The following is a 25,857-nucleotide window of genomic DNA, read 5'->3' as shown; positions in this document are numbered from 1 at the left end:
CCGCTGCGCCGCCGGAGCCCGATTTCTGTTCTCATCCTGAAGCAAAGTTCTTAACCTGAAGCACTATTTCTGGGTTAGCGGAGTCTGTAACCTGAAGCGTATGTAACCTGAAGCATATGTAACCTGAGGTACCACTGTATTAAATAATATCAACTACATTGCAAACATTTTAATTTATAGTATGGAAATTTAATTCAGCCAGTGGCCCCAGCTTATTTGTCAAAGAACTACTGCAGTCCACTTCATCTGAGAGGTTGGACCATCCTGTCCTAGAACATGTGCAAAAGATTGCAGCATTTGCTTTGGCTGTAACCCCATGCATACACACAGTGGTATTTATTTCCTTGTGAACAGGCATAGGATTGTTCTCCTAGTTCCATATAGCAGACTATTTTTGGAGATGAAAGAATAGATGCTCTGAAAAAAGCACTTCCAACCGTCACTTTACAATAAGGTCAAAATCATTCTCTTGGAAGGTTGCACCAACAGCTGCACAGGGGCATCCAAGGTCTTCAGCCTTTGTAATAAAAAAAAGAGCAGATTTCTCTTACCAGGAAAGGGATCCTGTTCGGAACACAATGCTGGCAGTTCAACACAGGTCTCTTCATTGGGTTTGAACCAACAGTCAAAATTTAGCCACATCTCTTGGTTGGTGCCTGTATGTTTCATATGCAGCATGGCTAAATGCCAAGACTCCTTTAGCAGAGCATGTGGACCAGATACTTGAATTTTGTAAAGGGAGCCAATGTTTGCCAGTTCAGCCTATGTGAAAGGAAAAACAAACAATTACCAAAACTTGCCTTTTGGATCAGCATAAAATAATTATTTGCCTGTCAGCTGTGTTTGATGTCTTAATGGTTTCAACCACTAAGGGCACAGCAAAACCTCCCCCTACTGGCCGAGGTTTGAGGTGCAGTGGGGCCACCACCACATCCACCCACAGTCCTGCTCCTCATGGTGGCTGTGTAGAAAGTGGGGGCAGGACAATCAGGCCCAGATTGGACAATGCCATGAGGCCAACACAAGATCCAATGGACCCCAGCTCAGCCCTTCCCTTTGTCCAGTTTCAGGGCTTTCTCCAGGTAGCTGTTGGTTGGGTACCCTGAAGCCAGCAGTCCCATGTGTTTCATAGATGAAAGGGGGAGTGCTGTGACACTTAGGTCAGTCCATTGGTTGGAGCTAGCTAGCAAAGCCAGCAGAGCTAAGTGGAGAGACATTTCCACTTAGTTCAACCTTCCACCTCCCAGCCCAGCCTAACACTGTTTATGGATTGCTTTGATCTATAAGAGCAACACATTAACATCATAGTACAAATAGGATTTAAAAATAATTATCAGCCTTTAAAATAATTATAAAAGTCCTGGTTAATCTTTCTATGCACAATATTGTTACAAAGGTTGGGTGCTACCCTCACTCTCTGCTGAGTGGTAGCAAGATTCCAGGGGGTTCCAGGCACTCACAGGGTGTCAGTTTCTTTGGAGAATTGAGGCATGGCAGAGACTGTCGTAGCCTTATGAAATATGGTTTATTCACCTATTTACACCTTCAGGCTGCACAGAGGGAGTGCAGATCTTACAGCATGGTCATTTCAAGATGGGGTTGTCCCCCACAGCAGTGCAGCCCTGGAGTCAAATGGATTTCTTCAGCCAGCCTTCAGTCAACCTACCCAAGATGGATCTCTGGCTTCGTTCTCTCCCTTCTTCCCAGAAAAACTTGCTAAAAACACTCTTTTCCTGTCACCTCAAACACACACCCCATCACCTTGGCAATCGCTGTGTGTCTAGGCCCAATAATTCCTTTTCAGTCAGGCCATCAACACCTTTTGTCGTGTTAATGCATCTATCCCAGGCGAGGGAGGCCCTGGCTTTGAAAGGAAGCTTAGCCTGTATTTTTCCAGTGGCCTGCAATCTTCCCTACAATACTCCAAAATAATAAAAATCCTACCATTTTTTAATTTCTATGGTTTAGGTGGGTCCCCCCAAATCTATAACAATATTATTCACATGGACTGTTGTGAACAGAGGATGAGGTTTTCATTTGAGTTAGATAAACAATAGAAAACTGAGAGTCCCTTCGTGCATCACATTTTTTACACCTCCTAAGATGTTTTTGCATTCTGCTGAAAAGTATACAGCATAATTTCAACAAGCCCATATTTGCAAATAAATACTGGTATCACACATGCACAAGAATAAGGAACTCAAGAGATGGCTTCTGCAATACCCTGCTGTATAGACATATAACGTGTGGGAGAAAAAGCTTTATCTTTGCCTTTATGTTCTTTTGTGGGATTCTGAACAATGTTTTCATTTTATCTTAACACCAGGAAAATTAAAAGCTATTGATCCTTTGATTTATAATCTACCATTTAGACCCCTGTAAACAAGGCACTTTGATGTGCTGTTTTTATGAGAAGCAATCTAGCTGCAGTGATGTTAGCAAGGATTCAAGTGCTATTTTCATTCCTATCAGTCTTTTATGGAAGAAACATCTTTCCAGGGTGAACAGTAAGTAAAGTAGCTGAGATCAGCAGGGTCAATGTCAGCCCCCAACATACCTGAGCAACTGCTATCTCAATGGGCCCATCACTGTCCTAGCCAGACAGCACCAGACAGCTAGGTCTAACCCCCATTTAAATTCTCCACAATGCTCCCAACAGGGCATCATTCTGGGGTGCTGTGAGAAATTAGTAGGGTGACTAGATCCAGCTGCTTGAAGTGCTGCTGCTACCACTTGCTGCCAGCTAAGGCTTTCCAAGGCCCTTTCAAACCCGGAGGGAAGTTCACTAAAGAAAAAGCTGAGGACACATATTGGCAATTCAGTGCTTGGCATGTGTGCAATTGTGTCCCAGGTTGTGAAAAGCAAGTATAGTTTCACTTAAAATGTGTCATTGTTTCTTCCAGTGGTGCATTACTGCACCTGCAAAATTGCTGAGATCATAGTGGCAGTGGAATGGGAAGGGCCCCCAAAAGGAATTGTTTCATGATTCGACAGTTGCCAGTTTGTTTCCCAACCCAATTCAAGGCGCTCATGTTAGCGTTTAAAGCCCTGAACAAGTCAGGTCCCAAGTACCTGAAAGCAGCGGCGTAGCGTGGGTTGTCAGCACCCGGGGCAAGGCAAGTAATTTGCGCCCCCTAACCCGGGGCAAGGCAAGTAATTTGCGCCCCTAACCCCTAACCTGCTGCCGCTGCCAGCTTCTTCTTGCTGCTGCCTGGGCTGGGATATTTACAGTAAGGTAGCCACGGCGACGGCGGGGGGTCCGTGTCAGGTGATCTGAGGTGAGTTGCCGCTGGTGCTGCCACCCAAACGACGCCGCTTGCCCAGAGGAGGAGGAGGGCAGAGAGGCGAGGAAAATGCAACATGGCCCAGCAGCTGCAGCAGCAGTGGCGGCAGCGGGGCTGTGAGGAGGGGCTGCCTGGCGCGCCCTCCACGGCCCTGACGCGTGGGACCGCAGCGAGCGCTGAGAGCCGCTGCCTGCCGGACGCCTTCAGCCCGGACGTGCGCACAGCTCGTTGGTTCCACGAGACATGGGGCTCTGCTACAGCCTGCGCCCGAGGCTCTTCAGCGACTCCGGAGGCGGCGAGCGCCCCCCCCCCCCCCGATGTTGCACCTGGTGCGGCCGGGGCCCCCCCCCACGCTACGCCACTGCCTAAAAGACCGTCTCCTTCCCTAGAGGCTACCTCAGGTGCTAAGATCTGAGAAGGGTGCCCTCTTGGTTGTTCTACTGCCTGCAGAAGGTTGGGAGTGATGGCCCAAGAGGTGGCATTCTCAGTAGCAGTCCCTCAGTTGGGAAACTGGCACCTTCACTATACAGCTTTTGACAAATGCTTTGGATACTTGAGATGTATATTTTTTAGGACCCACCATATTGTTTTTAATTTTAAGTTGTTTTAAAATGCTTTTGATACTGTGTAATATTGTATTTTAATATAAATGTTGTGTTTCAATTACTGCAGCCCACTCTGGGACATAATGGTAAACAGTGGGTAATAAATAGTAGTAGCAGTAGTAGTAGTAGTAATACATAGAATGAGTTCACTGATCTTTGGGTCATCTTACAGCTTTAAAATGGCACACACATGTACACATGGTATAGCCCCCAAATCATCTACTCTAAGCAATGTCTTTAGCCTTTGTATTTTTGTTTCTTGTAAAAAAGAAAAAGAAAAAAAGAATACTTGATTACTTTGATTTCTGTTGCCGTTCCTGAAAACTGATGTGACAGCTTTTTGCGGTCTTGGTCTCCATAGAGAATGAAAGTCAAGTTTACAGGTTCAGTTTCAGCATTCATATCAGACCCAATGATATCCATTATCCATAAACCAGAGGACTTTTTGTTGATTTGAGGATCTTTTGTGCAAGAGATCAGTTTTTTACCTTAAAAGGGAGTAATGACAAAATCAGTAATCGGATATAATTGGATCCAGTTTGGGTGGTAAACAAAAGGTGTGATAACTCACTTTAAGTTCTACTTATTTCAACTGGAGAATTTATATATGTATTTAACTTTTAAAACTTCAGCAACTCTGCCCCCTCCAAAAAGCTCAACAACCCTACATTTACTTAAGATTGGCTAAATTTTACCCCAGTGCTATGTTGCTTTGCTACAGCCATGACAACAGTAGTATTGCACCTACAGAGTTGCTCTTTAATAATTCAATACTATAATGTTTTCCCTCATAATTTTAAATCACAGATATAGAGTCCTTTTAAACTAATACCATTTTGGTTTCACTGTCCATTCTGAAGTTAATTATTAAGGAACAGACAGCATCCTTCAGAGTCCTAATTAATTGTTCTCATAGAAAACACCAATGCTCTGCAAATTCCACTATATCATCCACAAATACTCTTTAGTGTGAGAGACAATGACAGGTGTAGATAACAAATGGCTTCAACAAAATACTCTTGCAATCAGGCCATAAATAGGAACATGCTGTGTGATAGTGACAAGTGAACATATAATAAAGCCTAATCTGCTCAAGATCCTAGCACAGCAGGGTTGAATATTTGGTTTCTGTCTGCTATATCTGTACCATTAACCCTGCAGTAATAATATCTATTAATGTATTTTTGTTGTTCCCTGCAGGAGGGTTCCTGTGACTTTAACAGTTGCACGAGGCAGGAATACAACAGGTGATAATTTTCTTGGCTCAGGCACGTAGCTGTGGGATGAAATGTCACCCACTTAATTTGTTAATGAGACAAGAGCATCACACTTTGGCTCTGTAGTCCCAGGGCAACTGGTAGTTGGATGTAAGCATTTTTTGGGGGGCAGGGAAGGCAAAGCATGGAGCCAGACTGGTCTCCCCTTTGATGCCATTCTGTTCTAAGAGGCAAGGCAAGCAGCCTCTTAACAAAAGCCATTACCTTGCCCATGGAAGAGATCAGATTTTGCGTGTAACATTTTCCCTTAAAAATCCAAATGCTTATTTTTTATTTGGTCATTTTGAGAAATCATCGTTATAACTGGGCAACTAATAAATCCTATATAGATAAATATGTATTCTTCCAGATTCAAAAGTTCACAAGTTGCAAACTGTGGTATACTAGTTACTAATGCATTTTGTCTACCAATACTGTCAGCTATTAAATTTCACTGTATTGTGTATTTAAAATACTTTCTGCAAAAAACAAAATACCATTACATGACAGCTATTAGATGGTGCAATATAAAAAAATGCTTTTCTGTGCCAGCTATCAAATACAGTGGTTTTCAAACACAGTTCTGACTGGTGGGCAAGTATCTTAAAAAAAAAAAAAAAAAGCTTTTCTAGCACAGTTGATCTTCCTCTTCAATGTGCAGCCATACCAGAAGATCCAGTGTATTTGGACAATCCTGTCTTTTTGCCCTGTGTAATGGCAGACCCCAAAGTATTCCAAGTGAAATGAATATATGCTTTAGGGCATCCCTGAATTTTCTGCAACACTCATTGTTATAGGAAGTGCAACTGAAGAAATAAACTCTGCTGTTTTGGTTCTTTAAAATGATAATAAGAATAGCTACAAATCACTGGCAAAAAGCAACTGTCAGCTATCAAACTGAAACATGGTGAAGACAGAAGGAACTTATAGAACAGAGTTAGAATTGTTTCAATCTCATACATACCTATTGTTTCAATCTCACACACAGTGTCACAGATTCCCAGGTGAGTATCCAGCCAATTCCAACATGGGAAGACCCATTCTTTATCTGAGTTCTCAGACTTCTTAACTGTTACCATCTTCAAGTATATTCCAGCTCCATATCCTTCTCCATCATGTCCTATAACTATCTTTTTCAAATGGCTCAAGGAAACAGCCTCCACGAAGAAGGAATCCACCTGAAGAAGAGCTACTTTTTAATTTACAAATATTAAGTAATCAAGTCTAGACATAACAATTTTGGATGTGTGTGGAATTTGTATAGAGAACAAGATCTGGATGTCATGCCTGACTATTGAATCTTTAAGCACTTCAAGTTATTTTCCAGATTGAGGCACATTGACTACTTAGTGAATACCATTTAACAATTACATTAAACTCCATCATGTTTCTCATACTCAGGAAATTATCCATCCCCCATGTGGTCCCTTCCAGATCTTGTTGGGCTGCAGCTTCCAACATTTCTGATCACTGGTCTTGCTGACTAGAACTGATGAGTGTTGTAGTTAGCTGCATTCTTAGTATCCTCGCCATTTTGCTAACCTTTTCATATCTATATCTATATCTATATCATCTATATCTATATCTATATCTATATCTATATCTATATATCTATCATCTCTATATATCTTCTTGGCTCCTCTGTGTTTCAATTCAGGACAGTTAAAAATAAAAGTTCCAGAGAGAGTAAGGCTCCTGTCTTTCTTCTCCTGCAGCCCTATTTTAGGATACTTCAGCTGACTATTTTTTTAAAAAGAAGAGTCCCTTGCTGGCTGGGACACACCATTGCTATGCAATACCACTCATCCAATACTCATCCAATCCAATTATAATAAAGGAGGGGGGAAGAACTGAGATTTCTCCCCAGCTAGTCTTTCTTCAAGCGACGAATCTATTTGCTACCACTATGTAGCAAAGTGATAACTGTACAATGTAATTGTAATATTCTGTTGCATTTGGAAAATGTATAGGAGAATAAAATGAAACTGGAAACTGGGTAGTTACATGTAAGTAAACAATGAGGTTCATAATATTTACAAGCTACTTTGTAATCAGGTTTTTTGTACCTTCTCCATTTCATTGCATAAAATGAGGGTTTGGGTGTTATTGTTTCTTGCTATGTTACCTTATTCCTTGTAAACTGTTCTCCTGCAGTGAAAGAACGTTGCAGTTTCCTGATACCTGTGTCACCTCTATCGCCATAAAGTATTACGTAAATGTTTGCAAAGGTTTCTGCTCCCCATAAATCTCCAGTGTGTACAGAAACAACATATTTATGCACTGAGAAAAAGGAAAAATAAAACAGCATTCAATAATACACTATTGCTTCAAAACTACAAAATTACACACAGAGAGACCTTGTATTTCAGTGCTGCCACAACAAAGTAAAATATCCAAATAAAGTAGATATAATTGATATCTACTGGTATTCAGAGATCTACTGACTTTTTTACTAGAATATATAGCAATCATGATTATATATAGCCAATATGGCATGGCATGGATTGGATCAGGCACAAAAGTAGTTTGAGGAATAGATGCATGAAGGCTTAAGGTTCTTAAGGGGACAGCTAGCTGAACTTAACTGTTCCAGGAACGAAAAGGCAAAGTGACAAAACCAGCCTATTTAAACAGTGAACCTGAACTAAATGCCCCCATGCCAGTGATACAATGTGGAGTAGGTGAGAAAACTGACCCACCAATGCCAAAATTCCAACTCAGCCCTAAAAAGTGACCAACAAGTCAGACTATGAACTAGGGATGTGGGCAGGTGCCACCAACATAGGAGAAAAGAGGCATAGCCAGAGCTTAAATAAAATCCACTGTCCTACCCTCTCAGGCCACAACTATGTCCCACAGCCCAATATATCAGACTGATAGGAAAAAGGGAAATAGTTTTTGGATAGGTTGAATAAGTGGGTAAGAGGTTTGAGGGTCTTAGAAGGAGAATAAGTTAAAGCTGTCTTCATATTTTAAACATAATCAAGAGTCAAATTCTGCAGCTTGTTCCCAAACCAGGAAATATAAATCTTCACCACATTTCTATTTATAATTGCACCCGGTAACTTAATTAATTACAGCCCATACATTTTACTTGTGTTTGCACTTGGAAATGTAGGTAGCATTATGAGAAATAAAACAATCCTTTTTTAAAATTATTATTACACAAGGAAATCATTCCTAATAATCACTTCAGCCATTCAAGTTCAAGTAAGTGAAAGAATCCAGTGTTCCATGTTACAAAAATGACTTTCCATTACTCCCAATTATGTGCTTTATCTTTTGCCAGTATAATTCTAACTCTTTGGTTTGCACACAAAGTTGTGCATAGAGTATAACAATGGCCAAGCAGTTTCTCATTTAATTAAGAGGGATTTGATTTGAGTACTTGTGAAGCATTGCTTCAGATCCACAGTAATTTTCAAGCACTGAGAAATTTAACAAAATACTTAGTTTTGCTGCACTGATTTCTTTCAAATGTTAGTTCACCTTGTTCCTGTCTTCTCTGCTATTTTTACCTGGTAAAGGCTTCTGGTTCTCAGTCACTGCAGGGAATTCTTTCACCAGCTCTTGGTGTTCTCGGCTAAGAGAAAACCAGCAGTTACAGTCAAAGTTCACTTCTTGATTAGTGTGCAGCTCTTCCATCTGAAAAGACTTCAAATGCCAACCTTCAAAGTCTGGCAAATCATCACAGCTGACCCGAATCTTATACACATCTCCAACATCTCCAGATTCAATCTGCAGTGAAGAAAAATGGAAGAGCAGGTTACCTGAGCAGAAGGAGGGAGGACGCAATATAGATTTTTACAAGCTGGAGAAGATGCCTCACTATATTGAAAGCATGGTCTGAAGGCATATGAAGCCAACCACTTATGGAATGCTTTCCCCATTGAGATCAGGCAGGCACCAATTATGGGGCTTTTTCTGCCATCAGTTAAATACATGTTTGTTTACCCAGGCTTTCCCTGACCACCAGTACCATGGAATCATAGAACTGTAGAGCTGGAAGAGACCCAAAAGGCCATCTAGTCCAACTCTCTGCAACGCAGGAATTACAGATAAAGATAAAGAATCACTGGCAGTCCCTCACATCATGGTGCCTTAGGTGTTTCAATGCATGATAGATACCATTTCCTTGCCCCACAAAAAGTTAGGTTTTGTGCCTGATCATGAAGTATGTGAAGACTAAGGCTATATTTGCGCATTGCATTTTTAGGACAATGTTAAACTCTTTTATAACTCAAACTTTTTTGTTTTATATTATTTAATCAATATTTGTTACTCATAGTGGACATTACAGTCTCCCTGTGTTACTGATGGATTGGATGCTGGAACTGAAGGTTCTGTCATGACCTTGCTACTTCAGTGGTGAAGGTCATTTTTGTTGCTACTGCTGCCGATAGTTAAAATGTCAAGAAAATCAATGTAATGTCTTTCGCTGCTCACCTCCTCCCTAGATTTTTTCAGTTTATGTAGGCAGAGAAAGAATTGATGGTGAATAATGCCAAGATGAGAATACAGATATAGATAAGGAAAAATCATTCCCAATTACTTTCATCCTCCTTTGTATCAACATAGACAAGGCAGAAAGAACCACTCCCTTTTTGCAGCACTATCACTTTATTTGTTCATCCATATATTTTTTTCACTTACCCATATACCAGAATCATACAGTGGTGGAATCTACACACATATAAAAAACGCTGTGAAAATTCTTTTTTTTAAAAAAAGTTTTGGAAAATATCTTGAATTTACCATAGCTCCCCAATGCCATCTAGGGCCATGTTTGTATATTGAACTGTACAACACATTTTAAATGCTTTATTTGTCACTGTATAGCTGAGTCCCATGTAACTCTGGTAGAGTACAGCACTTCAGTTCACAGTAAGGGAATCACACATTGGAATGCTTCCTCTTAAAACCGAAAAAATCCTCTGCACATAGAAGATGTACATGCAAGATGCATGTGTTGTAACCATGGGGCATTTAAATGAGTCAGTGACTGCATATTTACGGTATACTCTTTAGAAAAGCAGTGAATGCCTTGTGGCAGGAAAGCTTGCCATGCATTTCACTGAAGCAGTTCATTCAATGTTCTTCAGGCTGGCCTGTTTATTCCACATCCATCCTGATTCATCTGCATAAAGCTTACACACTAGTTAGACTAGGCCTTTATTGAGCTATTGTTTTGTTTATAGAAGGAGCAGGGAACCTCTGGCCTGCAGACCAATCTTGGGCTGCCAAGGGCTCCAATTTGGAAAGCCAGTCCACTTCCCCAAAACCATGTCCACCAGTGACATCAGCTGATGGGTGGCAGAACAAGGTTTAATCCTGCATTGGCTGCCCTGCCCTGACCCCAGCAGGAAACAGGACTGCCCAGCCTAGGCAGTAGGAATTAATCTTCTCTCATCTGCTGATGAGTGGAGATTTGGAGAGAGATCAGAGTGAGACTTTAAATCTCAGGGATTTAAAGGGAAAGCAGGAAGTTTACTGGGTTTTGCAATATTTGCATTTATTTACAACTATGCAAGTTGAGCATAAGGTGGAGGTTGGTAGCATTAACACGCGAACAGATGCTGCTCCCCCATTAAGTTCTAGGGTGGCAACTAACTCCATAGGATTTTTCCAGAGTGCAACTCAACCTTCTGTGCAACTCTGTCAGTTGCAGTCTCTGTTACCATCTGCACCTGATGACACCATTCCCCACAGAAAAAGAGGGACTGCCTGAGGAAGATGTGCCCCCCAACAATTCCCCAACCATTAGGTCCTATGGAAGCAAATTGCTTGCACTTGGATAACTGTTTTACATAATAAAGCTAAACCTGTCTGCCAAGTTTGATCACTCAGGCAGTCCCTCTGTCATCCCCAGACCCCAATCTTACAGGCAGTGGGGAGAATCCTGGAAAAGTCCTTTAGTCTGAACACAGTCCCACAACTAAGGAATAGGATTGATTATCTCACAAAATGTATTGGGCCTCATATTGAGATGATACCAATGTTTTTAAGGACTGTGGTGTAACACAGTAAATGCCTCCCTAGTTCCCCTGCTACACTGGTTACCCAGGCCTGTTGCTAAAATACAGAAATTCAAATGACATGCAATGGATATAAAACAAGGGGGAAAATTCATAGCAGTAAGCACCTTAAAATGATCCCATAATAGTATAATACCAATTTCCATTATGTTGGTTTATTATATACTACTAAGAATGTTTTTCCTACTTTCTATTAGCTGAAAAATTATCTTCCAATAAGATTTCCAATAAATAAGAATCCCTATTTTGCCCTCCTGAACCTAGGCAACAATCTTAAAGTTTTCTCAGGTTTGCTGGGATATGCCTCATGCAAACTTTCCTGTCTGACTACCAGACAAAAATTTGCACTTGTGGCTTGGCCATCAGGAAGCCATAGATATCCATGAATTTGCAAGACTATCATGATGTCAGTCATTTTTCTCTGGCTCCTATTGATAGTTTGATAGCAATCCATCTGATTAGTTTGACTGGCGGTTGCATCATCAAAAATTGCTTTATGAACTAAAGCTCAAACAGCCCAAACTTAGATGGCAGATTTTATGAAATTGGGAGTGCATCTAAATTTCACACCACGTGGATTAGTCACTCCTAATGCCACATCAGCCATTTTGCATATATGGTCAGGATGGATAAAGGGAGGTAAAAAGGTGGATTATTTTTCAGTCTTTCAGGGCATAGAGTACGAATGAGTAGATTAGGAACTTTCTTCAGTTCATCTGATCTTTGTTGTGGCCAGAGGTGAGGAAGTGGGTCTGTGGCTAGCATTCAGCAGCACCTTCTGAGTCTATGATACAATCATTTCCTTTTACGTCCCCTGACTCCACAAAAAATATTAGTCCACAATTTCTTTCTCTCCACTCTGTTCTTCCACTTGGGTGTTTTTAAGTCAGTTAAAATAACTGCACTTTGTTGTTTTGTTGTTTTGATTTACTTGGCTCCTGAGGATAAAGTTGTATGTTTCTGTTTCTCTATCAGTCTGTTATTTGATCTGCTCTTGAGATCCTAATAAACTCTTTTATCCCTTTGATTCCCATTAGCCCCAAATTAACACAAAGTAGCTTTTAAAGTCAAGCCAAGCAAATAGTTTATTTAAAAAACTCTAACATGATCTCTTTGAACTGATCAGATTTCGATCCAATTTTTCAGTGCTCCACATGAGCTCTGTTTGTAGTTGTGCCAGACAACAAATCCTCATCATGTTCTAACTGCCCTCTTCCTCTGAACAAGTCTCCAGGCTGGTTGTAATAATTATGTTGACTAATCCATTAACCTGAGGAGGCTTCATGTTTACATCTTGAGCATAGCGAACAGCACCACCTCCATTTAGCTCAGCTTTACAGCCTGAGCATACATTCCCAATAAATTCAAGGGAGGTTACATTTCAGCAACTGTGCCTAGGACTGGCAGCATGCATTATAAAGAAATATCCATGAAACCAGAATGTTTGCATTTACTAATAAAACTGTTCCAGGACACCTTCATGACTGCTATGTGTCGCATTAACATGGCAACAGTCCTCATAAGCACTGGTTACATAATGAGCCGCTGTCTGGAATTGCTTCTGGTTTTTCCCCCCACTGAAATAACAACACTTGAAAGTCAGTGTGCTAGAAAAGGCCATTGTGGGCAGAAAAGGCAGGGTTGCATCTCTCATTGAAAAAAAGCAACATTCTAAGTGACAATGAAAACACAGAATGGTGTCTTGAAATCTTATAGCTTTATATTTTCATGGCTGTGGTGTTCTTTTCCTGAACCAAGTTGACATCTTTGGCTACCTCTCAATATGCACAAGTTGCCCCATTTCACCCCACTCCTAATAACCACACTCCCATGAGAACCATCTCCATCTCCAAGTATTTTGGAGTATTACATTTATACCTTGTTTGCTCTCCCCTCCAGGTAGTGCAGGGTTGCATACATGGCTATTCCCCTGCACTAATTTTTCCTCACACAGCTTGCTGTTGTTTATTCGTTTAAGTTGTGTCTGACTCTTTGTGACCCCATGGACCTGAGAATGCCAGGCACTCCTGTCCTCCACTGCCTCCCGCAGTTTGGTCAAACTCATGTTAGTAGCTTCGAGAACACTGTCCAGCCATCATTTCCTCTGTCGTCCCCTTCTCCTTGTGCCCTCAATCTTTACCAACATCAGGGTCTTTTCCAGGGAGTCTTCTCTTCTCATGAGGTGGCCAAAATACTGGAGCCTCAGCTTCAGGATCTGTCCTTCCACTGAGCATTCAGGGCTGATTTCCTTAAGACTGGATAGGTTTGATCTTCTTGCAGTCCATGGGATTCTCAAGAGTCTCCTCCAGCACCATAATTCAAAAGCATCAATTCTTCGGCAATCAGCCTTCTTTATGGTCCAGCCCTCACTTTCCCTGATAGAAAGGCTTTACTGAAAGATAGTGACTGGCGTAGCAGGCATCCACTGAGTTGAAATTTAAAACTCCATCTCCCCAATACAAATCCACCACTCCTACCATAAAACTATGCTTTTTTTCCAGCTAGAACTCACTGGAACTCAGTTCCAGCACCTCTCACGTGAATGCCATTGCCATTATAAGAGAACAAGGGAAGCATTCATGGTAAGTTCTGGCACCTCTTTTTCTAGAAAAATAACACTGCTCTTCACTGTCAGGGAACACTTCATATCAGCAAATGCAATACCTCATTGCCCATGGTGGAGAACTGTCAAACTCATAGATGAGAGTGGGCAAAAGCTTCATGTTCACACGGAGATCTGTGTATGCATTCAAGGTTCCTATGAGCACTTAAGCTGCTGGATTGGTGCCAAATATATGTTCAAACTTAAGCAAATCAACACCCACAAATTCATGGAAATAATTAGAAATCAAATTTATGGATTAAAATGAGGCCTGCCATTTTTAAGAAGCTGACTCTGTATAAACAGTACTATATTATTTGTATGTGAATCCTGACTAGGTGCTATCATACTGAATCCAGATCTTTGTTGTTCTTCTGCTCCTGCATATTGCTTTGCTGAATTTGCAGTCTTCTGTTAATTGCAACATCACACAGCCATTCCCATGGCAACCAGTTTTGCTGCCACAAATGGGAATAGGTGAACTCACGCAACAAAAGCATATGATCATTCAAACAGCCTCAGCAATAAGGTATAAAGAGGGCAACCAAGCCTTGATGTTGCTTAAATGGTTTGGAATAGAATGGCATCTCAAGATTTTCATGCCGCAGCTATTGCTCTTAAATTTCAGACTGGCTTTGTGAGCTGTCAGATACTTGAGCTGCACAGCCAGGGGTAGCTCTAGAAAACAATATTTAGGGAGGAGGGGAGAGAAAATGCAAGGTACAGTATAACGGAGGGGGCAAAATCTCTGTATTGCACATGCAAGATTAACATGCAGAAAGCTTGTTTGTTTATTCAGCGGTTGCAATTGTTCTCATGGAGCTGTGTCAGCATGGGGAGGGATGGGGCAGAGAAAAGAAATCAGGAAGGTCACATTCCCATGTGTGTGACCATCTATTTTAAAAAAGAAACAAAAACAAATTTGTGCACAAAGAATATTGGCCAGCATTACTGGATTTGCAAAGGTTTTATGCAAATAATCACAAAGAAAAAAAACGTACTTATGTTATCCTGCTGTTCTCTGGCAAAGTAATGTAGCACACTACTGAAGAGCATGAGCTCTGAGCTATGAAATTCCACATTCTTAGCTCAATTGTGAACACAACTGGGAAAGGGGTCAGGATAGGCAAGCCCTTACCTCTCATGCCTCTCCTCCCAATTTGTAATATGGAGATAAAATATGGACTAGATCACTTTTGGGATTCCTTCCAACTCTGCAATTCAATGATTGATCCAGTTGCCTGGTGATGCTCAAAGTTCTGGGCCCTTGGCAGGCATCCCTATTGGGCCCTGGCAGGTGCCCAAGGATACTAGGTACAGATGCCAGCCCTGATTCTGCAGTTTACTAAAATATGTGCTTGCTTAGAATGCTACAGAATTACTAAAGTATGTGCTTAGTTAGAATGCTACAGAAACACAAACTATTGCTACTATTAGTCAACTGTAACACGAGTCATTTAGGAACCAGATGCAGTAGGATCCCACTATGTTGAATGTTGCACATTCATGCTCTACCATGATTGAGGGCAAAACAATTACAAAGTGTCTGAAAAACCAGCTTTTCCAACAGCCTATTGCTCTATTATTGAAATGAGGCATTCTCCCCAACAGACTCCTGCTGTAATAGATTCCACTCTGAGTATGCTATAAAGGTCAGATGGGACTTGAATTAAATTGCTTCACTGTTTGAAAATCTATCAGCAAAGGTAACAAGCCAGACTATGTTTTCTACTCCAGTGCCCCAATATGAGGCTATGCAAGGAAGGACTCTTGGTGAAGCAGTCAATCAAAAATAATAAGAAAAAATGTGCCAGGCTTCAGCAGGGGAAGAGATGCACAGGTATTTGGGGAAGAGCTGTAGCTCAATGAAAGAGCATCTGCTTTGCATGCAGAAGGTCTCAGGTTCAATCCCCACATCTCCAGGTAGGTCTGGAAACCACTCCTGCCTGAAACCCCGGAGAGCTAATAACAGTCAGTGTAGACAATATTGAGCTAGATGGACCAGTTAGGTTTGACTCGATATAAAACAACTTCCTATGTTCCCATTCAGCAATTGGGCAAGGAAGCCACCAACAGTGAACATAGCAAAAGTACTCTGAGCAATAATCCCTAGACACAGAAACACAGGAAGCTGTGTTATACTGAGTCAATACGTCTATTATGCTCAGAAATGTCCAAATTCACTGATTGCAGATTTCAGACAGGGATCTCTCCCAGTCCTACATGTGAATGCAGAGGACTGAACCAGGAACCTTTTGTGAGAGATTTTATGCAGTCAAAGATAACTGTGCATAATTGCCAGTAAAGGACAACAGAGCTGTAAATTTCTAGAGAAGACTGTGTGGTGCAATGGGTCAGTCCGTCTGGCTGTTAAGCAGAAGGTTGGTGGTGCAAGCCCACCCAGTGATGGCTGTGGGCAAGATTCCTGAACTGCAGGGGGTGGGACAAGAGGACCCTTGGGGTCCCTTCCAACTCTACAATTTTATGAGTCTATGATTCTATGTCACATCCCCTCTTCTCCAAGGAGCGGGGAAGTAAGGGTTGTTTCCTGCCTCCCCTCCCTCCTATGTAAGATCAGCACATGTATGAGGCTGGAGCTCCCAAGCCCAGACTCCATGTTTGAAGATACTTTTTTGTATTTTGTAACCAAGAATATCCGTGTTGTTTCTGCTGTAGCATTGAACAATGCATGGGCAAATAAAGCATTTACACTTACTTAAGTTTGTGGTCTATTCACTCTGAGAGGGGTAGAGGTGGAGGAGCTCAATTGTAAATGCTTAATACAGTGGTACCTCAGGTTACATACGCTTCAGGTTACATACGCTTCAGGTTACATACTCCGCTAACCCAGAAATAGTGCTTCAGGTTAAGAACTTTGCTTCAGGATAAGAACAGAAATCGTGCTCCGGTGGCGGGGTGGCAGCAGGAGGCCCCATTAGCTAAAGTGGTGTTTCAGGTTAAGAACAGTTTCAGGTTAAGTACGGACCTCCGGAACGAATTAAGTACTTAACCTAAGGTACCACTGTATGGGAGAGAAGAATCTAACTGTGAACAGTTGTGACACAAAATCAAATAGATAGTGGCTCTTCTTCTGAGCTACAACCCAATACAAACAATGGAAGTTAAATGCCCCTAAATGGGAAATTAAAAGGATGGCTCCCAGACCCAGCCACTCAGCACTGATAAAATGAGAATAAAGAGAGACCCAGGGCAGACATCAGGGCACCCTTGTGGGGCCCTAGTAATGTCATGGCCTAACACTGGGCCAGCTGTCACCAATTTACCTATGTTCTGTAAATTGTCAATTTATTTCTTCTGAAAATGCATAGAACCTACCTTTTCTGACCATAGGCTGAACACGGTCTTTCAATAGATATTTCTATGATTCTCATTGTTTCTGACTTTGGGTATGTGTTGCATTCCATATTGGCTGCATCCAGCTTACAGATTGGAAAATATATCGAGAAAAACTAAACCACAAATCAAGCCATCTTTGTAAATAAGAGATGGCATTTGCTACAGTCGTAATAGGATTCCAAATATATCCTTTGGCTAGAGCAAGATGCCACTGCAATCTCTGTGCTGTGCTGTAGCTGCAACTTACAAGGAATTCATCCTTTGCTCCTGGTTGAAAGGGCATATCTCCCAAGCTTTGGGAAGAAAGGAGAAGATTGTCACTTTTGCCCTTTGAGCCGTAAATCACAAGGGTTCTTTTACACTCCCGTGACAGTGGGGAATCTTGAGCAGTCTTTACCAGCACTCTCCACTGACCTGTGGAATAAAGGTAAACAAACAATCAAAACAAAATTGTATTTTATAAGACTGAGGAAGAACTATCAAGGGTTTCTTGCTATTTTTGTGACTAAAATGAATTTCAGCAGTGCTGTACACAAGGAAAGGACTTTTGAAGTCAAGTACTCACACATTCACTGCAGTGATTTGGTTTTTTTTTTTTTTTTGCAGAAAATAATAATTGCCAGTATTCATAGCTTGATAAAAGTGCTGTGAGTGCCAGCACAAAACAGCTGCCGCAAGCAGCAAAAAAAGGGGGTGAAGATGCTCTGTACCATCACAAAAAAGCACTGATTCACTAAGATTGTGTCAATGGCAAGGCAACACAAGATCAGGCTATGAGATGTTGGAGACCAGTGTATTATACACTATTATACAACTGCATTTTAGGCAAAGAGTAACTTCATGTTATGCAGCTCTGTGACATTTTCAAGTAAGTTAATTTATGAACTAGCTACATCATCATTTGTCAACTTCATTTTCTGTCGTCCCCCCCCCCCAATTATGGTTTTTCTTAACAAGCTTAACATTAGTTAACAGTGTGATACAGCAATAAAAAAATCTAATGCTATTCTAGGCTGCATCCATAGAAGTATAGTGTCCAGATGAAGGGAAGTAATTGGACTGTTCTATTCTGCATTGGTCAGACCACACCTAGAATACTGTGTTTAGTTCTAGGCAACACAGTTTAAGAAGGATATTGACATATTATGCCAATAAAGGATGAATGAATAAATACTGACAAGCTGGAATGTGTGCAGAGTAGGACAACCAAGATGATCAAAGGTCTGGAAACCAAGCCTTATGAAGAAGGGTTGAGGGAGCTGGGTATGTTTAGCCTTTTAAAAAAAAAGCAGACTGAGAGGAGATATGATAGCCATCTTCAGATATCTAAAGAGCTGTCACATGGAAGATGGAGGAAGTTTGTTTTCTCCTGCTCTAGAGGCTAGGACCCAAATCAACCCAAATCAACCCAAATCAGGAAGGACTTTCTGACAGCAAGAGCTGTTCGACAGTGGAATGGACTCCATTGGAAGGTTGTGGACTCTTCTTGGAGGTTTTTAAGCTGAAGTTGGATGGTCATCTGTCATGGATGCTTCAGTTGAGATCCCTTTGGTGAAGGGGGCTGGACTAGATGACACTGGGGGTACCAGTCAACTTTACACAATTCCATGATTCTTCCCCATTTTCCCATTTTTAAAATTCCCATTCCCACACATTTTTTCTTTTGCATGTGCTGTCCTGGCTCATTACCCTCCACCATACACAACTCTTCTTTATCACCAGTGAAGAGCTAACAGTTATGCAGGTCACAGGAGCAAGCCTCATGAAGGGAAGAGAATCAGCAATTATAGAATGGAAGAGTCAGATCTGCTGAGTCAGACATAGTTTTCCATGCTATCCTGCTCTAATTGATCACTTCAATCAGTCAGGATACGGTACAGGTGTTCCCTGGCACAGATAAGGCATCATACTATATTCTGTAGAAGGTGGCAGGGGGTGGGTTTCCCATAGGCAATCACAATGAGAGGCTTCCATAGCTGTTTGTGGCAGCAAAGGCTCAAATCCTAAACATTTGAATTAATTTCTGCTTGTTTTAACTCCTCTCACTAAAGCCCTTTGCTGTAACAGACATTTTGCTTCTCCTCTCATGTCATTTTATATTTACTTGTTGACATAGATGAGGGAGATCAGAACTGCTACTAATACATTGATGGTGCTCTGTCATCTTTTTATTTAGTAATGTAGCAGCAGGAGAATGAAGGGAAGTGCAGCTCCCAGAGCAAAAGCGATTACACGATCTAGCAAAGCAAGAGGGTGAACAACAAACCCACCTTGGGGTGATAATGAGGGTTCATGACAGATTAGCACTGGGAAAGACAGTAAATGCACAAAATAATAATAAAAAAGGCTGGGTACTGCTCTCCTTTTCTTTGATGGCATTCCTACTTCCTGCCAGGAAATTTTAAGACCTCTTTGCAAAATGCAAAATCTAATAGAAAACCCAACTTTGCATTTCACCTAGCTGAAAATCTTTTGTTAAAGCTCAATGTGTTTTACAAGTTGAATCGAGGCAATCAGAAGTACAGGCCGAGACCATTTTAGGTCTCCATCCATATTTCTATGAATATGAAAACAAGAAAACACAAAACAAAATAAAAAAATAAAAAAAATTCCTTCCAGTAGCACCTTAAAGACCAACTAAGTTAGTTCTTGGTATGAGCTTTCGTGTGCATGCACACTTCTTCAGATATCTGAAGAATACCCAGATATCTGGGTATCTGAAGAAGTGTGCATGCACACGAAAGCTCATACCAAGAACTAACTTAGTTGGTCTTTAAGGTGCTACTGGAAGGAATTTTTTTATTTTGTTTTGACTATGGCAGACCAACACGGCTACCTATCTGTAACAAGAAAACACAAATTGGTCTGTGTAGCAGCAGGCACTCCATCAGATGATGCTAGATCCTTAAAAGTAACAATGAAGCCATATCAAATTAGCAAAATAGGTCGGGATGGATAGATTGGTCCATGTCAGTCTTGCACGTGTTCATTCTTAAAACATCAATTGCATTCCTTTTCTGCATTTATCTGTGAATATTTTATCTGTATGAAAATTATCGTTTAAATATGGATCTACATATAATTTTATATTAAAAATACACATTTAAGTACTTGTTTTAGCTCAATGTGCATTTTCCTAAAAAAAATATTATCCTAATACAGTATAGGCTTTTAAAAAAATGATCTTGGTACATATTTTTAGCTGAGAACTGTATTACAAAACTTGGAGAAGTTACATTCCAATTGGTGTATTAGTGCAGGAGGTGAAAATTAGTCTACTTAAAAATATGGACTGAATGAAACATCCCTCTATCCCTAGTAATAGCAACAGCCCAGCATGGACTGCCATCACTGATATAAAATAATATGATGAAACAGAGCATGAGCAGCAGGAAAAACTGGTGACCAAGCAAGAGAGACTGTTACTGGGGCAACAGCAATAAGCAGGTGAAAAAGCAGAAATTTGACAGACTGTCTGGAGAGGCTCAATGGACTTGGTGGTGTACATGGACTTCAGGGCAGGGATCTGCAAAACGTGGTTGTGCATAGTAGCTGTATAGCTTAAGTTTGCATTATTTCTGGATACTATGAGAATACCCTGATGAACTCTGACCTGAAACTGCTTTTGCTGTCACTTCACAATACATTTTTTCCACTCGCTTGCTAGAGTAGCTGTCTCCAATTATTAAATGACAGTGATGTTGGCGTAAACAAAACAAACCTTGGATCTGCTCTCAGAAGAACTTCTGACTCATTTTAGAATAGAACAATAAATATGAGGAAAACACTTTGTGAGAAATCCTTTTCGCTACTCAGCTAATTGACTTATGATGCCCCTTCTACAGATCATTATCAGACAATTTGTATTTTCCATGTTAGCAGACGCTTTCCATGAATGGCTACTTGTAAAAGACAATGACTGTATTTGCATGTAACACTAAACCATTATTGAATGCTAGATGGACAAGCCTGAATAAACGCAACCATGTGTTCCTCCTTTTTCCCCCCTTATGTGTCTGCTTCAGCCCAGAATGATGTTTAAATTCAAACAGCAAAGACTGTTTCTACAGGAAATGAATAGAGAGTGTAACTTACCTCTATATGCCATTGGTGCATTACTGTTTTCTAAAATAGAAAAGCAAAAACAATCTTATTCTTATTCACAAGAAGAATCTATAGTTTTAAGTTTAATTAGCAATTTGGTACCTAGGATATAATTATAGTACAAATGATCTTATTTTCAGTACTTACTTCTGGCAATTAGCTCTCTTTCTGTCTTCCCATCATCCTGGTACTCATCTAGCCATCTTCCATTGTAAAAAAAGAAAGTAATTACAGTGAAGGCAGTTAGTAATTAGTCTTGGTAAATCGAAACCCTGCATTATTTCCCTCCCCCCAACTTAACAAAGTTTCTAAGTATCACTTGTCAAGTTACATATTGTCTCTCCAGATATAAACAAGGGTAGCTGTTCTTAATACAGAGGAATGGTGTAGATTTATTTACTGTAAACAATTTTATGTTATGCTTCAGCCTAACAACTCCCAGGGTGGTGCACAGCAATTACAAAACCAACACACAATAAAAAATAAAACATAGCAAAACAATTTTTATTTAAAAAAAACTGCAACAAAGAAGAGCATTCTACATTCAAGATGACACACCTTGAAAGTTGTTCTCTTCCATTACCGCCTGTCTCACTTAAGCAGGTTCAGAGAAGTATTTTTGATTAAGATTTTAATGTTACAGCACAGCCATAGGGAAGATAGTGGTCCTTTGGTTCCGGCTTCCCAAGCCATTTAGTGTCATCCATTAAGACCTGGCAAAATGTGTTCCCTTTAGCCTGCCAGCATTAGTAACCTAGTGGGTGTATTAAGTTTTTGGAAAAGTCCTCAAAAGCAAACCCACATATAAGATATTGCAGTAGTCTAGTTTGATGGTTGGGACGCAGGTGGCGCTGTGGGTTAAAGCCTCAGCGCCTAGGACTTGCCGATCGAAAGGTCGGCGGTTCGAATCCCTGCGGCGGGGTGCGCTCCCGCTGCTCGGTCCCAGCGCCTGCCAACCTAGCAGTTCGAAAGCACCTCCGGGTGCAAGTAGATAAATAGGGACCGCTTACCAGCGGGAAGGTAAACGGCGTTTCCGTGTGCGGCTCTGGCTCGCCAGAGCAGCGATGTCACGCTGGCCACGTGACCCGGAAGTGTCTCCGGACAGCGCTGGCCCCTGGCCTCTTAAGTGAGATGGGCGCACAACCCCAGAGTCTGTCAAGACTGGCCCGTACGGGCAGGGGTACCTTTACCTTTACCTTTAGTTTGATGGTTACCAGACCATGGCCAGGCTATCTCTATCCAGGATAAGTGGCATCAGCACACCAGTCTTAGCTAATAAAATGTGCTTTAAATCATGGAGTTTACTTGGGCCTTCTATAAGAAGCTGGATCTCTCTCAGATATTTCAATGGGAGCACAAGCCCATCCTTAGAAGGTTCAACACTATGCTCCTAGTAAGACAAACAACCCACCAACAGTGACCTGTCTCATGAGAATTCTGCTTAATTTTATGGACCCTCATCCAACAACCCCCTTACTGATTCCTGACATCAGTTCAACACACCACTACAAACATTTCTAGATTTAATAATAATAATTCCACTGCCTCACCTGAATCAGATGAAAAGGAGAATAGAGCTGGGTGTCATTAGCCTACTGACATTCATCCTAGTCCAAATGCCTGGATTACCTCACCCAGCAGATTCAGGTAAACATGTCTCATGGAACGCGAGTTGGAACTTTGCAGAGCAGATTGTCATAAGACCAAGCAGTAGCCCCCTAACACCAGCATTTGTACATTGTCACTGAATGACAATGCCCCTGAGCCACAACCCAGAAAGTCTGTTGAGGCTTATCATGCTCAAGAATATTAAAAGGCACTGAAAGATTCAGGAGGGCACACTCCTTCTTCTGACAACACAGATTATCCATCAAGGCAACCAATGCTTTTTCAACACCAAACCTGCTCTTGAACCCTATGAGGTCCTTCAAGTTTCTGCCTTTTTACTGTGTGCATGAAACCCCTGAGGCCATGCAGGGATTTGGAGTGACTTGTCATCATGTAGAAAACACTCAATTGTATTTCTTTTTTACACTTGAGTCAGGGAAGCAGCAGATGTGCTGAACTGCTATATGGAAACTATCATGAACTGGCTGAGGATCAATAAAGTGAATCCAGACAAGACAGAGAAGCTGCGATTCATAGAAGCATAGAATTTTAGAGTTGGAAGGGACTACTAGGATCATTTTAGTCCAACACCCTGCAATGCAGGAATCACCTAGCCATGGAGATGTGGTTCAGCCTGTTCTGGTTTATATTATCAATATAAATCCTTCCATTTTGATGAGGAACTTGCACATTTTCCACAATAGCATACCTATTACAGGGAAACACTACTTCTTCTTCTTCCCCTTCCTCTCTCTCTTGAAATTTGATGACAACTTTTTCAAGGAACCAACCACTGCCTGTGATTCAATGACAAAAACATCCTATGCTTAGATTGCTTGTGTGTGAGAGAGGGGTGGTAGTGGTGGCTAATTCAATCATATCAAACTCAGATAATCAGGACAAAGGGATTAACACAGCTCATTTGTGCAAAGCCAATAATTAATACTCTCGACACTTTATTTTTCCTCAAAAATAAGAAACCTTTACATCTAAGGAAAAATATTTTGTCTGAGATGGTTTTAACAGAATATTTGATGAGCTAAACACTGCATCTTTTTTACAGTTTGCATTGCATATGGGTGAATGATGAAATGCTTAGCTTTTGGGTAGGGTGGGGGAGAGAGTTTTGTATTGTGCAACAGAAACTCAAGGAGGTCAACAAATTCATTACTATTCAAACATATTTTAGAACCTTCCCAAATTATTGTTTTAAATAATAATATAATAAATTATCAGCTGATATTTATTTCAGATGTGTTTACAGTAAGAAATACATTCATTGCAGGGGTATTAACTTTTCCCAGCAACCAAACCACATTTTTTATTTAATCTGGTTACATGACTGTGACATCCAAACTCATATACAACACAACTCCTCCACAATACCCACACAATTTTATCATATGTTAACAAGTTATATTTTGGGATTTTAAAAACTAAGAGGCTGAGCATTTCCCTGATTCGATGCTCCAAGCTGGCAATCTTGGTATTTTAGGATGAAGCCTTCACTGGAGACAATGGGAATTCCTTCTGGGTAGACACATCTAGGATTGCACTGCAATTACTTTATTGGTGAAATATTTGAACAAAAATGTTCACTAAACTGACTGATTTGTGGGTAAATTCCACTCTTTGAAAAAGCAATATATATTTTTATTACTTCATCAGTGTGGAACTTTTCTTTTTAAAAAGGGATATAATACATCAAACGTTTGTTCCATACAGAAAAAAATAGGTCTGATTCACATTTTATGTCGCGGATGTGTATGCCTACTACATACAAACCTGTAACGGTTAACAAAGCAATGTCTTTCATAAGCATGTAGTATATATGTACCAAGAGTAATAGCCAATCGTAGTTTCTTGGTGCATGTCTACCACATGTCCCCATGTTTGGAGAGAAGGGGACATCACCTTAAAACATTGCTGTGTTTATTGGGAAGCATGTGAAAGACAAGAAGTGCACATGCTTTTCCATAAATTATGATTAAGCCTTTAGACAAAACAACAACTATAATATGGGAGAAGTCAACATTAATGCAAAGGGAGAAGGCTCACCATTGCTTGAAGTTCTTCTATAAAATTTCATTATCTTTATAAAATATATGTTATTATATAAGATGAATAAACTATACGCTCTATATACAGCAAGAAAAAAATAATCTTGTCTGATCTTAGACCATGGAACTACACAGAAGAAAATGCGTATGCACTTTCAAACAGATTGTGAAACTGATCTGTCAATAGGAAATTAGTTCTACCTGGACCAGTTCCATCATGGCTAATGAGAATTTTATTCACAACTCCAAGCGATACAGCCATCATGGAGAACACATCAATCTGCAGAAACACGAAAACGAGAATCACAAACTGTTTTGTTTGGGGGGTTTTAACGATAAAGCGGAGTATAAATTTTGTGAATTTATTTTTAAATTAAATATAAAATTTCATTGCCAACCATCACTGCTGTACTTTTACCGGGGCAGGCAAAATGTCAAGGGTTTCTTCCCCTTGCAAGTGAGCAAGTGAGCCTAGCTGATTGAAATAGTAATCACTGCAATGTTAAGGGCACCAGTCTGTGATTTATGTGCTCTAGTTCAACAGAGTCTAGAGCAGCTCCAGTCCAGATTTTATAAAAAGCTCAAGAGCTCTAGCGACCAGGGCCCTGGGGCAGTTGAAGGGAGATTTCTGGTGGGTTTTTAACATGGCTAATGTGTGTTCCAGCAAGTTCTAGAATAAAATGGTTTGGTTACCATCCTTCATGTAAAGAATACTGAGCATTTAAGTAATTGTGTTTTAACTATGAAAAAGAAATACTTCACCATATTGTATCTCTACATTTGAAACATATGGAGTGGATGATCACCACATAATAAATCTTCCCCATAGTTAACTGGAACATAATGCTCAAGTACAATTACATAAGTTTAAGTAACCTCAATGCAGACTGTCTTGCCAGAGTGGTGCATGCCCTGGTTATCTCCCACTTAGACTACTGCAATGTGC

The 25,857-nt window shown here is 40.7% G+C and overlaps 1 protein-coding gene across 3 annotated transcripts in view; it reads right to left on the bottom strand.

Moving 5' to 3' along the window:
- The window catches only part of RP1 (RP1 axonemal microtubule associated), a 187,271-nt gene that overhangs the window by 62,386 nt on the left and 99,028 nt on the right, over positions 1 to 25,857 (bottom strand). For all 3 annotated transcript variants that reach the window (XM_079983336.1, XM_079983338.1, XM_079983337.1), the window contains 10 exons: positions 25,113 to 25,191; positions 23,561 to 23,648; positions 21,391 to 21,446; positions 21,235 to 21,264; positions 17,387 to 17,553; positions 8,664 to 8,883; positions 7,271 to 7,425; positions 6,110 to 6,323; positions 4,187 to 4,377; positions 552 to 762 (listed from right to left, as the gene is read on the bottom strand). In XM_079983336.1, the coding sequence (XP_079839462.1) occupies positions 552 to 762; positions 4,187 to 4,377; positions 6,110 to 6,323; positions 7,271 to 7,425; positions 8,664 to 8,883; positions 17,387 to 17,553; positions 21,235 to 21,264; positions 21,391 to 21,446; positions 23,561 to 23,648; positions 25,113 to 25,191 (1,411 nt within the window). The remainder of the gene's footprint in view (positions 1 to 551; positions 763 to 4,186; positions 4,378 to 6,109; positions 6,324 to 7,270; positions 7,426 to 8,663; positions 8,884 to 17,386; positions 17,554 to 21,234; positions 21,265 to 21,390; positions 21,447 to 23,560; positions 23,649 to 25,112; positions 25,192 to 25,857) is intronic.

This window comes from Podarcis cretensis (genome assembly GCF_951804945.1).
Source record: "Podarcis cretensis genome assembly, chromosome: 7".
Lineage (NCBI taxonomy): Eukaryota > Metazoa > Chordata > Lepidosauria > Squamata > Lacertidae > Podarcis > Podarcis cretensis.
Note: the sequence above shows the minus strand (reverse complement) of the source record. Positions and strands in the feature narration are given on the sequence as shown.